Source organism: Salminus brasiliensis, chromosome 4 (genome assembly GCF_030463535.1).
Source record: "Salminus brasiliensis chromosome 4, fSalBra1.hap2, whole genome shotgun sequence".
Lineage (NCBI taxonomy): Eukaryota > Metazoa > Chordata > Actinopteri > Characiformes > Bryconidae > Salminus > Salminus brasiliensis.
In genome coordinates, this window is record NC_132881.1 from 40459225 (window position 1) to 40473677 (window position 14453).

The following is a 14453-nucleotide window of genomic DNA, read 5'->3' on the forward strand; positions in this document are numbered from 1 at the left end:
CGCAAGCTGAAAACACTTGGCTGTGCTCTTATAGCCTCCTCCTGCCCTGTGGACGTTGATTACTTTCATTATCAGATATTTAGACAGTTAGAGGACTTTATGGTTGATGAGTATTTTGGACACGGGTTGAAGAGTCAGGGAATGCTTTAACCTTATAAATTTGATTCAGCTGACAGTTCCTAATTACAGTTGATGACATTGCTCAAGCCTGACTTGCTATTGAAGATCTGAGACAGCAACAACAACAACAACAACAACAACAATAAAACCATTGGTCATACACCTGGTCATGCATCTTGAGTATCAGGATAATATCTGGATAAGGCTGAGCCACATAAAAATGCATGTTTAAACTTATTCAAGATGCATTTAAAACATATACAAATCCAATCCGATCACCTAACCACTTCAGGATGTGGTCTGAGATGCACTTGAGCCACATGTTGTAGCAGTGTAAACGCATCAGGATGTTCAATACGCTTATAACAACCTAAACCCCCCCACCCAGTACACCATAAACGTCAAACTAACCAGAGACGTATTTGACTATCCAGTGTAAATACATACAAGTGTGATAAGAAAACTGAGCGATAGCCTAAGGGCTTGATATATATACTGTATACTGTATACTGTATACACATGAAGCCCTTAAGCTATTGCTCAGTTTTCTTATGACACGCTTTCTGTGTTCTGTCAGGTCGAGGCACATTTGCTTTCATAAAAGTTATTAAGTCTGTTGTTTGTGGTATTCTCGACTCTCGACAAGTCGACACAGTCTGAAACACAATGCGGTGGATAGACGAGCCCCACAGTACCACCTCACACTGTGGTGTAGACAGGCCACTACAGGTGGGATGTGTTAACCAAATGTGTTTAAAGTCAAAATCTTATTAACTACATTTACAGTATTTTATCATGTTGTGTACAGTGCAGTTTGACACTAGAAAGTGATTAAGTAGAAGTGTTTGTGTACCATGACTTACTGAATCACACAAAATCAGACAAAACACCGGCTCTATCCTGACTTTGGATCAGTTGGTTGCTAGACGTTTCGTCATTCCCCAAATGTCAGGATCATGAGATGTGAATTAATTAACACTATGCCTCAGGTGTTTCTGCTATTTCACAACACTGTTGTTGTTTTTCCAATCACGCAGATTAAAAGTGCGTGTTTTGGGTTGGTGCGAGCTGTCTTTCATATCAGAGTCTGAGAAAGAAGAGGGTCTACATTCGAACTGCAGTCATGGACATGAACTTTGCTCTTCAGCTCCTTCTAACTCTGGCTGCACTGATCACATATTCAACAGAGGGTAAGCTGTGTGACTAACCCAAGACATTACATTGCTTTTAATACAGTTTCTTGTAAAAGTGCAGTCGGCTCTGAGTCTTCTAATGGAGAGTAAACACTTAGGTTTTGGAGCTCATGGTTTTCTAGTATAGCTCTTTATAAATAAACAGTTGTACTTATTGCTGACTGAGGCTTTAGCACCAGAATCTAAAGCACAGAATTACATTGAGGAGTAAAACGGTTTGCAGATATGCTCTAGAAATAAGCTGGACAGATCTGATGTTGCCACTGCATCGGTACGACAGCACAGGAACCGTAGTCCGCTGTTTATGCAGACTGTGGAATCAGAGCACTGTTGTGCTAGGTCCTTGCATAGGCCACCCTTTACCCAGCTAGCAAAGTTACTACATAATAAAGTTGATCGTAATCTTCAACCATTCGCCCCAGCTCTCTACGCCTAATGCTGTGAAAAGTTGGAAACTGGTTATATATATAATTGGTCTGTTCATACTTTTCAAACTCTCTCATGATGCTTCTTTTCATGGTTGTCTTTGCAGCAACACACAGCATGACTGAAAAGCTCTCCTATAGCCTATTTTAAACCACAGGTTGAATTAAAAAAACTCTTTACTAAACTTTTAAGTTGAACGGAGTTGTGACCATACATCTTTCACAGCTGACCAATAATATGTTTGTTGGATTGTTGTTGTTTTTGTTCTATTTATTATTATAGCTGTTTTCTACTTCAATCAAATACCTTAAATGCCCCCTGTGGGCATGTCCTTTACTCAATCAGATACACCCATAGAAATGAACAAAAAAAGTGATTGTCTGAAGAAGTGAACTTCAAACTCTTAACATGTCCTGGTAGACTGACTAGACCCAGAGAAAGGGGAAACACCTGTGAATTGGCTTTAACCAACCCTGTGCTTTATACGGATCGCTGTTGATCTACTAACACATCTGTTGTCCAACAGGGAAAAGTCTGAGAGTGTGTCGCAAGTCTTTGCGCCGTAAGTCTTCAGTACTCTTATTAATATGCATTGTGGTCTGGTTGATGAGACAAATTCTTTCATTTCTGTTATACACAGTAATGTTTTACTGCAATAAATAATGTATTCATTATAATGATATTTTAATAAATACTCTTATTACTATGGTACTGTAATTTATCATATATTTATTCATTTTTAATATGTTTTTAATGTTAATGTTTTTGCGTTATTTATTCCTGTGCTTTAGTTTTTTGTCCAAATCTCTCATTATTGTTGTTGAGAGATGTTATATAGTACAAATAATAATAATAATAATAATAATAATAATAATAATTTTGGGTTGATCTTTTAGATTACAATAATGTTTATTACTGTTTTTAAACATATTTAATTATTTGTCACTTTTAGCTGCTGCCTTTGTGGAAATAAATAGAAATGCTCTATAAATAAAAAGTATTATCATTATTTTTATTATTATTGTTGTTGTTGTTGTTGGATAATGCTACAATGCAGAATTTGCATATCTTTTTTCATTGGTTCTGAGCAGGACTCAGTAAGCGCCAGACATTCCTAGACGGCTCTGCAGTGTTTCCACAGAATGAAGAGCGAGATATGGGGTGTGTCGATTATGAGATCAACAGCACTGTCACTCCGCAACCTGCCCCGAACCTCCCTATGCGCTGGGTGTACTACCCTCATCCTGTGGCTATATATCTGCCCAAAAACAACACATATGTGTGGCCACATGCGTGGACCCGTCTTCTGCCTGGGAACTTCAACCTGTCTAAAATCATTAACTCCACACAACGACAACCTCAACTTCGGCCAGTGGTGATCCATGGTAGGACCCTGAGACCTATGAACAATGTCCCTCCGGAGCTTGAGGCCTTTCTTAGGGGCAACAGAGTAGGCCAGGGGGGTGTAGCTCCACAAGGCGCACAGCTTGTAGTGGTCAGGCCAGTGAACATGATTCAGCTGCCCAGAAGAGGAATGTCTGACTTACTCAATTTAGCTGGACGAATGCCAGAATTTCAGAAGGGAGGAGGTTTTGTCAAAGGTCCTGATGTAGCTTCTTCATGGCCTGCATTGCACACACCACCCAGACCCCCGCTGCTATTTGGCCGTGTCTATGGGTACAAATTACCCTACAATGCTTACGCCAAATCTTCTACTTAAACAAGTATTTTCTGCAACTTCTGCCAGTTTGGGCTTGGGTTTTGTCTGTTTTGGGGTATAAATAGCAAATAGTATGATCGCATACATTCAGGTCATTTAGCACATAACCTTTAATATACTGATATGCCATAACATTAAAGCCACCTGCCTAATACTGAGTAGGTCCCCCTTGTGCTGCCTTAACAGATGTGACCATTCAAGGCATGGACTCCACAAGACCTCTAAAGGTGTCCTGTGGTATCTGCCACCAAGACATTGGCAGCAGATCCTTTGAGTCCTGTAAGCTGGGAGGTGGGGCATCAATTGCATCAATGAGCCTTGGGCGCCCATTACCCTGTCCTGACCAGTTCACCAGTTGTCCTTTCTTGGAGCACTTTTGGTAGGTACTGACCACTGCACACAAGCAAAAACAAAACAAAACAAAGATCTGCCTAAAGTTTTGAAGATGTTCACAGTCACAGTTTGGTCCTTGTCCTTGTAAAAGTAGCTTAGATCCTTACGCATGGTCATTATTCCTACTTTTTACACGTCACCTTTAAAAACTGCACTTGCTGCCTAATATGTAGATCCCATTCCTGGACAGGTGTCATTATAATGAGACGGACAATGTTTTTCATGTCAACTGTAAGTGGTTTTAATGTTATGGCTGATCTGTGAATCTAGGCACACCTACTTTCCCACACTTTTGAAATCTACTTTTTTGCTCTTATAAGAAAGTGGATTTGTTTAAAATCAAATCAAATCAAATTTTATTTGTCACATACATAGTAATACACAGTATAACTTGCAGTGAAATGTTTTTTTGACAGTCTGCCCACATCAAAGCTATTCAATAAGATCTAAATTTAAACTAAACCTTAACTTAATGAAATAAAGTGCAAAAGTGCAACAACAACAAAAAATTTATAGATATATAGAAATATAAGATAAGACAAAAAAACAGAAGTTGAACAGAATAAATAGGTTCATATTTAACATTTATACAAATGGATAAAACTGGTCTTCTGGCACAAAAGATGCTCTGTAAATTACATTAAGCGAGATTTGTCCATATTAAAGTGTATTTTGGCATTAAAGATCAAGGCACTGCCACTCTTCACTCCATGTGCATTATCAACAGCTGCCGACTCACCACATATTAACCATAGCAGCAGAAATTATTTTTTTAATTACAAATTTAATTCTTAAAATCTAACCAAAATATCTCTGTACTTAATTGTATCTGTATATTTGCTGCATATAGTTGTAAAGTTTGTTTTTCACTTCAAAAGTCACTTTCATGATTACAGAGTATTTGTGAGGATGCTAACATTAATGGGCAATCAGCTTGCTTTACATCTGTAATCACTGCTTTCTGGCTTCTGTACTTCACATGTATTAATAAATGCATGGCAAATTCTAATTTTATTTGACCAATGTCAGTTTGTTCAGTTTTTCTGTTGTTGGGAAACACTGGGCATGTTGTCACAGTGCTATTTTGTGAAATTCCATGCCAGGGCTTTATATATTTACATATTAAATGCACAATATGTAATATTTTGGTTGGCTTAAAAGAAAACAATAATGTCAAGTAATAATATGTAGGATGGGTTATAGGGCATTAGTTAAATCATTGAACAAAAGCAGATTTTAGTATTGCCCTGTTCTCTGTTAGTAAAACTCCTTTATACCCAAAAGGAAGCTTTAATGATGTTCTTGATCAGATCTGTACATTTCATTATGGACGTTTTTCCACAGTTTCACAGTAAACAACGGATTTAGTTTATAAACTAAGAGTTTTTATTTAATTGTTGAGATGTGAACCTAGTCGTTTATATTTATATCAAGGTTTGATGAGAAATGGTTCGAACTTACTAACTTTTTACCCTGGTGGTGATAGAGGAACCAAGGGCCTGAGAGCCTACCACATAAATATTCCCATTTTCAGAATCAGAATCAGAATCAGAATCAGAAATACTTTATTGATCCCAGGAGGGAAATTACAGTTGTTACAGCTGCAACCGGGGTTGTGTAAGGGTAATATATATATATATATATATATATATATATATAAGATAAGATAAGATTAGTCCTTTATTAGTCCCACAGTGGGGAAATTCCCAGTGTAACAGCAGAAAGGGATAGCAAGACACTCAGTTACAAAAATTTGGATAAATATATATATTATATAGTCAAGTCAAGTCAAGTCAAATTTATTTGTATAGCACTTTTTACAACTGTTGTCGTCACAAAGCAGCTTTACATAATTAGTACTTAATAAAGGACAGAGACAGAGAAGAAAGAAGGAATAACATGAAGCGTCAAAGACCCCCGTGAGCAGCCAGCGGCGACAGTGGCAAGGAAAAACTCCCTCAGAGCTGAAGGAAGAAACCTTGGGAGGAACCAAGGCTCACAAGGGGGACCTGACCCATCCTCCTCTGGCCAGACTATTTAAACATTAATGATAAAAATGACCAAAGCAGATACAACACAAAGTTAATAGTGGTTAACTTTGTGTTGTATATCATAGTGTTATATATTATACACTATGAAATAAACACTCTATAAAAATAATCAAATACATTTTAAACACATAGAGAAAAAGGAAAAAAGAAAAACTTGAAATGTAAATATATATAAATTATATGATTTTTAGTAAAGTGGTGACTTGGCTGAGTTTAAGATTAGTAAATTTATTGGGGGCGCAGTCTGCCCTGCTGCACCTCTCCCCCTACAGTGTGGAGGTTATGGTAAACACGGCTGAATGCCTCCCTGTGTCACTAGATGGCAGTAGAGTGCACGCGACCTCCTGGTTTCCTGTGACGCAGGGCCCAAAGCCGCCGCCGCCGCCGCCGCCGCTGCTGCTGTCTGTCCGAGCTGTCCGGCTTCCACCATCCATCCATAACAGCCGGTTTCACAGAGTGTTTTGCTCTACAAAGCTGCTCGTTTTTCAGTCCTGCGTGCATCGTTTTTGTTCTGCGTGACAAATCCAACAGGCATGGAGACTTCTGGAAACTCGCACAAGAAGCAGAAGCTGAGTAACACTGCTGAGAGCTGGGTGAGTAGTCGTTAGCCGACCGGCTAGGAAGGATGGGTCTGCACACACCGCGTCCAGAAACCGCCATGAAGACTGTATGAAGCACGAAGCTTAAGCTCGCCCTCCTGACTGAGTTCACAGGCTCTTGGGTTTCCCTCATTACTGGCTTTACAGACTCATGAAACCAGTGTCAACACAGATGCTGGAATTCAGGGCTCAGAAACGAAGAGGAGGGGGGCTGTTTAATCCCGGTAACTTTTATAGAGCAAAATAAGACGCTAAACTGACACAGATGAGCGTTTAATTGCCTCGAAATCAGAGCAATGATGGGTAATGTGTGAGGGCCATTACATCAGTCCTCCATGGCTCTCAAATGACTGTCGTCAAGAGGCGTGACCGCCTTGTCTCCGAGGTAGGCGTGGCCAGGTCGCTACTGGTTGCAAGGGGCGTGGCTTGTGTTAAAATTGTAAATATTACGATAAATAAAATTTATATAGAAAAAATGTGAGTAGATGAATAAACAGATACAGTTAACGTCGAAATAAAATAGAGTAAAATTAAATAGTGCTATTTTTGACTAAGGGCTGTCACATGGCTGTCACATGTGACATGGGGCAGTGGTGGCTCAGCGGTTAGAGCACCGGGATATTGATAACAGGGTTGTGGGTTCGATTCCCGGGCTCGGCAAGCTGCCACTGTTGGGCCCTTGAGCAAGGCCCTTTACCCTCTCTGCTCCCCGGGCGCTGGAGTTGGCTGCCCACCGCTCTGGGTGTGTGTGTGTACTCACTGCCCCTAACACGTGTGTGTGTGTGTGTGAGTGTGTGTTCACTACCAGATGGGTTAAATGCGGAGGACACATTTCGCTGTACAGTGACGAATACGTGCACCTTTATCCTTTATCCTTTTATCCATGGTTTTCAGTGGATAAACATTTTACATCTTCTATTTTTATTTATAACAAAATTAAAAATTCCCCTCCATTTACACCAATTTTCTCCCCAATTTGGACCACCAATCATCCAATCCGTACGTACTCTCTCCCTCCGTCAGTCATTTTCTGAACTGCTGCTGATGCAACATCACCGGGCATCACCACATACTCAGCTTCGGCGCCAGCGACGGCTAGCACCGCAGCGAAGCGAAGCAGTGTGGAGGGAGAGCGCCATCTACCCACCCTGAAGAGAGCGAGGCTGGTTGTGCTCTCTCTGGGCCTTGGCTGCTGATGGCTTGTAGCATGCTCGGGATTCGAACCAGCGGTCCTCTGATCATAGTGACTTTTAGTGCCTTATTCAGCTGGACCACCCGAGGCCCTCAGTTTGTATTTATGAGGTTTTTATTATTGCATATTTATTAGTTATTTATTTCATGCTTTTGTCCACTTAAGCTGGATAAACTCCTCTTTTGAATATTGGTTCCTTTTAAGGTTCCTTACTCTTACTCTGAGGGAGTATTTCCATGCCACTCTCGCCTTTGGCTTTCTTAGTGGGGCTCTGACCCAGATCTCCATGAATGGTATATAATATATGATCTAATGATTATATAAAGAAAATTGAAATTGTTCTTTAATGATTCAGTGGATTCCTTCCTAAATTGCACCTGACTTAAACAGGTAATCACCAGTGTTTTAGGGGGTCCAGACCTTAGATTTGACCACAGTTTGATTTTAGCTTTTTGATGATATGTTACAGTTTGATGGGATTCCTCCCAGTTATATTTGTTCATTTGATCAGTATGTCCAGGAAACGTACTGATAAAAAAAGTTATCATTTCACTGTTAAGTAGGTCCCCTTTAATTGTGTAATAAATGAATAATAATATTAAAGCTATTGAGCAAAATATGCTCCTGACATGTCAACATTTGAAACTGCTGAATCTCAAGCCAGTTAGGTCAGTAAGATGAACATCCTAATGGCGCGTCCTTAAGATCAATGGCTGGACGTACCTTTAGGATTGTGGCATTGGCAACCCAGTGAGAGGTGTTTTCAGTCAGGTTCTTTGCACGCCTCTGAATTCAGGAGATATGCAGATTGGATCAGTGTGTCTAAATTGGATTTGTAGAATCTCACTTTAGCTTTTAGAATTGGATTGGTCAGAATCAATGTGTTCCACACCTGCCAGATTTAGTGAGTGTGTTTGAGCTGTGAAATTACGAAACTGTGCTGGACAGTCTTCAGATGAAGTTCAGCTTCACTGGCCTAATGGATTTGGTTCAGGGCTGAACAGTGTGGACATGTAGTGTTCGATAATGCTTAAAACAAACAGGGTACGGCTAATGACTAAAAGAGGAAGTGAAAACCCAGACAACTAAAGAAAATACCAGCTGAACGAGAGGTACAAGCAGTACAGTCCTGCTCTGAGAGAGACTGATGAGAGAGAGCACTGCCAAGGCTGAGACCCTGAGTTGTTACGTCAGCATTGCTTGCAACCTTTTAAAAGGAGGCTTATAGTGAAGAGTGTGTTCGGCCTGTTACTGGAAAACACATGTTTTGGCTTTAAACACACAGTTCTTGCGCTGTACGTGATCTGGTCTAAACATGAACCTTAATGCCAGGTGTGGGCTAGAGAGGTATAAGGCCCTCAACATTAAACTGAGTAGCAGTATAACTGTGTTCTCTGGAATGATGGATGGTGCTCCATCCAGTACTTTGAGTTGGGGAGTTGAGCATGAGGTGGGGTGGTGATCATCCAACATCCTAATCTCACTTACAGGGAAAATTAGTGAGCAGGTGTCCCAATACTTTTGTCAATATATTGTAGGAAGTAAAAGATGTGACAGAACACACATTTTAAGCCAGAAATAAACGGTATGATTCCTCACCTGCTGTACTGTTGAGGAAATTGTGCAAAGCATTATTTCATGATGTTTTAATGTATCTTTTCCAGGGGAAGCAAAGAGCTACTAATGTCACCTATCAAGCCCATCACGTGAGCCGAAACAAACGTGGACAGGCGGTCGGCACAAGAGGGGGCTTCCGTGGTTGCACTGTGTGGCTTACAGGTACAGTTCAACCATCTGTGATCTGAAAAAGACATTGGCAGTTTAACAAGTGCATGAAGGTCTGTTACAAAGTTTTATCAAGGTAATGAATTGAGTGCCCTGTGCTATCCTGTATTCCGCAGGCTTGTCAGGTGCAGGGAAGACGACGGTGAGCATGGCTCTGGAGGAGCATTTGGTGTGCCATGGCATTCCGTGCTACACTCTGGATGGGGATAATATCAGACAGGGCCTGAACAAAAACCTGGGCTTCAGTCCTGAGGACCGCGAGGAAAACATCCGCCGCATTGCTGAAGTGGCAAAGCTGTTCGCTGATGCCGGCCTTGTGTGCATCGCCAGCTTCATCTCCCCATATAGCAGAGTAAGAGAACTGTGTGTGTATGTCTGTTTTTCATATATAGTTTAAAACTGCAAGAAACCTGCTCTCAAAAGTGCTTCTGGTCTTTATGATGTTCCAAAACACCTTCATTCTCCCAATTTCCTCTTCTACCACATCCCAAAATGTTCTCTTGGGTTGAGAACTGATGACTGGGAAGGACCCTGAAGAACACTGAACTCATTGGCATGTTCATGAAACCAGTTTTAGACGCCTCTTGCACACGGTGCATGATTATGCTGGAAGTAGTGGCTAGAAGATGAGTTAATGAAAGGATGCACTTATTCAGCAAAAATACTCAGAAATCCTATGGCATTAAGGCGACTATTGATTGGTGTAAGGGGGCCCAAAGTGTGCAGAGAAAACATCACATCCCCCACTCCATGACACCACCTCCACCAGCCTAGACTGTTGTCACACAGCTGTCCACGTTGTGTCCATGGGTTCATGCACATCTGTTCATCAGATCAGGTTTCTTTTTTCTGGTCTTTGACTGTTCAGTTTTCAGGTCCAAATCCAATCCAATCCCCTTGGGATGTGGTAGAATGGGTGGGCAGTATGAAAGTGCTCCTGAAAAATCATAATTGCCAGAATGACTGCCAGAAACAGTCATGTCTGCATGGACCAGACTCTCTAAGAACTGCAGCCTTAGCTTTCTGTTCTTGGCTGACATAAGTGGAGCTTGATGACACTTTGGCTATTGTAGCCCATGCTCTGCAGGGTTCAACGTGTTCTGCATCTGAGATGCAGAGTTTACTGCAATTGTACAGCATGGTTATCGGAGTTACCATAGCCTTTCTGTCTGCTCAAACCAGTCTGACCATCTCTCTGTTGACTTCTCCCATCAACAAGCTGTTTCTGTCTGCAGAACTGCCGCTCACTAGTCTGAAAATCTCAGACCAGCAGTTATATATCAACATAAATATTCAAATATACATAAATAAATAATGCATATTGTTTTTGTTTTTTTATTGTAGTTGTTACTGAATATAGGTATCTACAGTACTTCTGTGAGAGAGAAACGGGAGAAAATGCCAGTATGAATGCTAATTTGGTATTTGTCAAGACAGAAGCATGATAAAAGGCAGCAACCATGCATCTGAAGCAGTGGGACTGCTGTGTGCTATTCTGAGCTGGGTCTGATTTCCCAAAGGATTAGCACAAACAGCATCATTACACAGTAGAGCAAACATTTCACTTCCTCTGTATCAATTAAGACTTTATTAATAGGAACCCATTGGAAAAAAAATGTGTTCTATTGTGTCCTAATTATGAGTTTTTGTTATTCATATTGAGTTCTCATTATATTTCCATGTTTATTCTCCTGTGTAGGACCGCCTGAATGCCAGGAAGATCCATGAGGGAGCAGGCCTCCCCTTCTTCGAAGTGTTTGTGGACGCCCCACTGGATGTGTGCGAGCAAAGAGACGTGAAGGGTCTTTACAAAAGAGCCAGAGCTGGAGAAATCCGAGGTAAAGCACTAGAACCTCCTTGTTGGAGTGTGTTACTGTGTTCCTGTACAGTGCAAGCTGCTGTTCAGAGAGTTTCCACTTCTCATTTTCCGATGTCCAGTCAGAGTTTATTTCCACTGATCAGTTAAAACACTGTGACCACTCACAGAATAAGTGAATAACTTAGATTATCTCATAACAATTATTACAGTCTACATGTAGAATGCAAGCGAAAAGGGCTGGTGGAATGACCTCAGGGACTCAAATGGCTATGACTGGACAACTGGGTCAAACCACAAAATGGCAACAGGGTGTTTGGCTCATCATTGAGGCTATTTATCTCTATTCTAAACAGAGGAGCTATTGTGACTCACACAACAGAGAGGGATGTTTCACAACTCACAGTGCACCCCACCCTGCTCCGGCAGAGTGCCCTTGCTAACCCCTGTCCACCTTTGAAAGTGCCTTCAATGGGCACTTGAGTGTCCAAACTGGGTATGTGTGTGATGTTTTTCTGTGGGTTGCGCTGGACCAAGTCCAATCTGCACGCCTCCACCTCACACCTACAGATGGACCACCTAGCACCTCTAGCACCCACACTCTTATGTGCCTCTTATGGTTCTTTGAGAGATGCCCTGTTTGTAATAGAGGTATGTGAGTGGAAAGAATCTTGTAAAGGTCTAAAACACCTTCACTTGATATAAAGGGTCCATCACATTCACACATCTCTATATACATGTTTTTTAATGAAACCGAAAGTGGTTCTTCCAGAGCATCAATTTAGAAACAATCTGAAGCACCTCTATTTTTAAGAGTGTAAGTAGCCAGCATGTTAGGCAGGTGGCCGTAATGTTCTGCCTCTTCAGTTTCAGTTATTGTGTATATACAGTTCATTCTGTATGTTTGATACTGGGGCACACTCATACGTTTTAACCTATATCTCGCTTGAACTACTGTGTTCTTAGAACTTGGCGTTTGGTGTATTTGCTCAGATTGTCTTCTTATAACATGGCAAACTGTGTCCATATGTAGCATCACCAACATCTGCTGGCCTGCTGTAGTGTTTGAGTTTTTTTTTTTGGTGCATTACTGCATCATTTTGAATGTTCCTCTGATCAGATTAGTCAGACAGTATTGATTTTACGCACTTCCCCTTTGCTTATGTGGATGTGGCTGAAGACGAAAAGTGAGAAAATGCTGTCAGTGCAGTTGTGAGGAAAGCATAATGATGCTATCTTTGTAAAGCCAGAGGAAACGACCCATTTCTTGTTATTCTGACGCTAACGTTTTGCACATTGGGACTGCTGAGTGCACCAAAAAGCCAGATTTTGTTTCTCATCTGCTGTAGAACTTTGGTGCTAATTGGCCTTAAACTGTCTTTTTTAATCCTTTTAAATCCGCACTTGAGTGTACTCCGATAAGCCAAGTTAACCCCTAACACTCATCAACAAACATTATTTGTGTAGTTATGAGAGTGAAGAAGGGGTTATGAAGACATCTGTGGTGCTAATAGCTTTTAGTAGGTTGTTTTATGAAACCATGTGTGCATCAATGCTTTATTGAGTGAAATGATAAGATTGATCTGTGTAAATAAAAACACTGTCTACCCAAAGCCTGCTGTTCTCTCTCAAACATCCACCCATTAGTCTTCAAAGTAGCCATTACATATCAGATTTGATCTGTAATGGCTGAACTAACACCTGTCTGTTTTTCTTGGCTGGCAGGGTTTACTGGGATCGACTCGGAATATGAGAAACCTGAGGCTCCGGAGCTGGTGCTAAAGACAGACTCGTGCAGCGTGAATGAGTGCATCCAGCAGCTTCTCGACCTTCTGCAGGAGAGAGTGAGCTCACACAGCCGTACATGTCTTGTCATAAGACTATAGGAATCTGTAGTGCTGACTATTGCAATATTTAATTTAGTTATTAATGGTCTTATTATTGCAAAAATAATTATTAAAGAAACAGGCTTTTTAACTGTCTAATTTATTTAAATCATTAATTTTCATATATACAGATTTATTTGTGTGATATTACCATATTTCTACCACTTTAATATAGATAGATAGATAGATAGATAGAGAGGGGGTATTGACAATTTAATAAGACTAGGAGCATATAAACATGAACCTAATGCCAGGTGTGGGCTTGAGGTGGATAAAACCCCCCAGCATTGGAGCAGCTGTGGAGGAGCGGAAGTGTGTTATCTGGAATGATGATGCTCCATCTAATACTTTTGGGATGAGCTGGGGATAGGGTTGGGCGGTGTGTATCCAACATCCTAACCTCCCTAACGCTCTTGTCGCTGAATGATTGAATCAAATCATTGCAGCAATGCTTCAAAATCCAGTAGAAAGCAGTAAAGACATTTATTCAAACAAAAACAGGCTTCTTAATAAGCTCATAAGCTTAATACCCTTGATTTCAGATAAAACAATAAGAGAGTAGGTGTCCTAATACTTCTGTCCATATTGTGTATAATGCTGAAACAGAGTATTATTAGTAGTCAAACACTGCAATTTAACATTGTCCAGTTTGGTCATATAATTCTGAATAGTCCAGTGTCCACAAAGTTCACCAGCTTTCATAGTGATTTACATTCCCTGAGAAGCCCATAGAGCATACAGGGATTCATCTTGACCACTAGGTAGAGATATTTGACCTAACTTTAAAACCTGGAGCTTATTTGCTGCTACATCAGGTTTTATATCTGATCCACTGTCTGTAATACTGTTGTAAAATCTACTGGTTAGCTCTGTGCAGGTGATGGCCAATGTAAGTTTGAACCAGGTTAACATATCAAGCATAATATATTTTTATATAAGTATGTCATGGGAATTACTCTAACATACTCCTGCTCATAGATAACCGCTGACTTCTGTTTAACACCTTTCAGGACATTGTTCCTGTAGATGCTTCGTATGAGGTGAAAGAGCTCTATGTGCCTGAGAACAAGCTGGACTTGGCTAAGGCGGACGCAGAGACTCTGCCTGCTATTGAGATTGGAAAGGTAACAACTTCACTTTCAACAGAAGGAATGGGTTTTAAACATCATCAGCGCATCTTGCTGCATTCTTCTAGGGATGGTGTTGATTTGGGGAAATTAAATTGTATTATAACATTGCATTATCTGGTGTCCAAACATAAAAATAAAATAC

General features: G+C 40.7%; 2 protein-coding genes across 2 annotated transcripts in view; both read left to right on the forward strand.

Moving 5' to 3' along the window:
- Positions 1-1162: 1162 nt before the first annotated feature.
- Positions 1163-4811, forward strand: LOC140554220 (uncharacterized). Its single transcript, XM_072677085.1, has 3 exons — positions 1163-1310; positions 2266-2301; positions 2831-4811. Exons 1-3 carry the CDS (start codon positions 1244-1246, stop codon positions 3457-3459), a joined length of 732 nt encoding a protein of 243 aa, XP_072533186.1. The 5' UTR covers positions 1163-1243; the 3' UTR covers positions 3460-4811.
- Positions 4812-6265: 1454 nt separating this feature from the next.
- The window catches only part of papss1 (3'-phosphoadenosine 5'-phosphosulfate synthase 1), a 29556-nt gene continuing 21368 nt past the window's right edge, over positions 6266-14453 (forward strand). The window contains exons 1-6 of the mRNA XM_072678468.1: positions 6266-6496; positions 9359-9473; positions 9596-9831; positions 11179-11317; positions 13021-13139; positions 14192-14305. Coding sequence (XP_072534569.1) covers positions 6437-6496; positions 9359-9473; positions 9596-9831; positions 11179-11317; positions 13021-13139; positions 14192-14305 — 783 coding nt within the window. The 5' untranslated portion in view covers positions 6266-6436. The remainder of the gene's footprint in view (positions 6497-9358; positions 9474-9595; positions 9832-11178; positions 11318-13020; positions 13140-14191; positions 14306-14453) is intronic.

What these genes read in the sequence shown, in the direction of transcription:
- LOC140554220 (XM_072677085.1), top strand. Translation starts at nt 1,244, where the DNA reads ATGGACATGAACTTTGCTCTTCAGCTCCTTCTAACTCTGGCTGCACTG. An exon ending in GATCACATATTCAACAGAGG is followed by an intron (nt 1,311 to 2,265) that starts GTAAGCTGTGTG and finishes GTTGTCCAACAG; the next exon opens with GGAAAAGTCTGAGAGTGTGT. An exon ending in GTGTCGCAAGTCTTTGCGCC is followed by an intron (nt 2,302 to 2,830) that starts GTAAGTCTTCAG and finishes GGTTCTGAGCAG; the next exon opens with GACTCAGTAAGCGCCAGACA.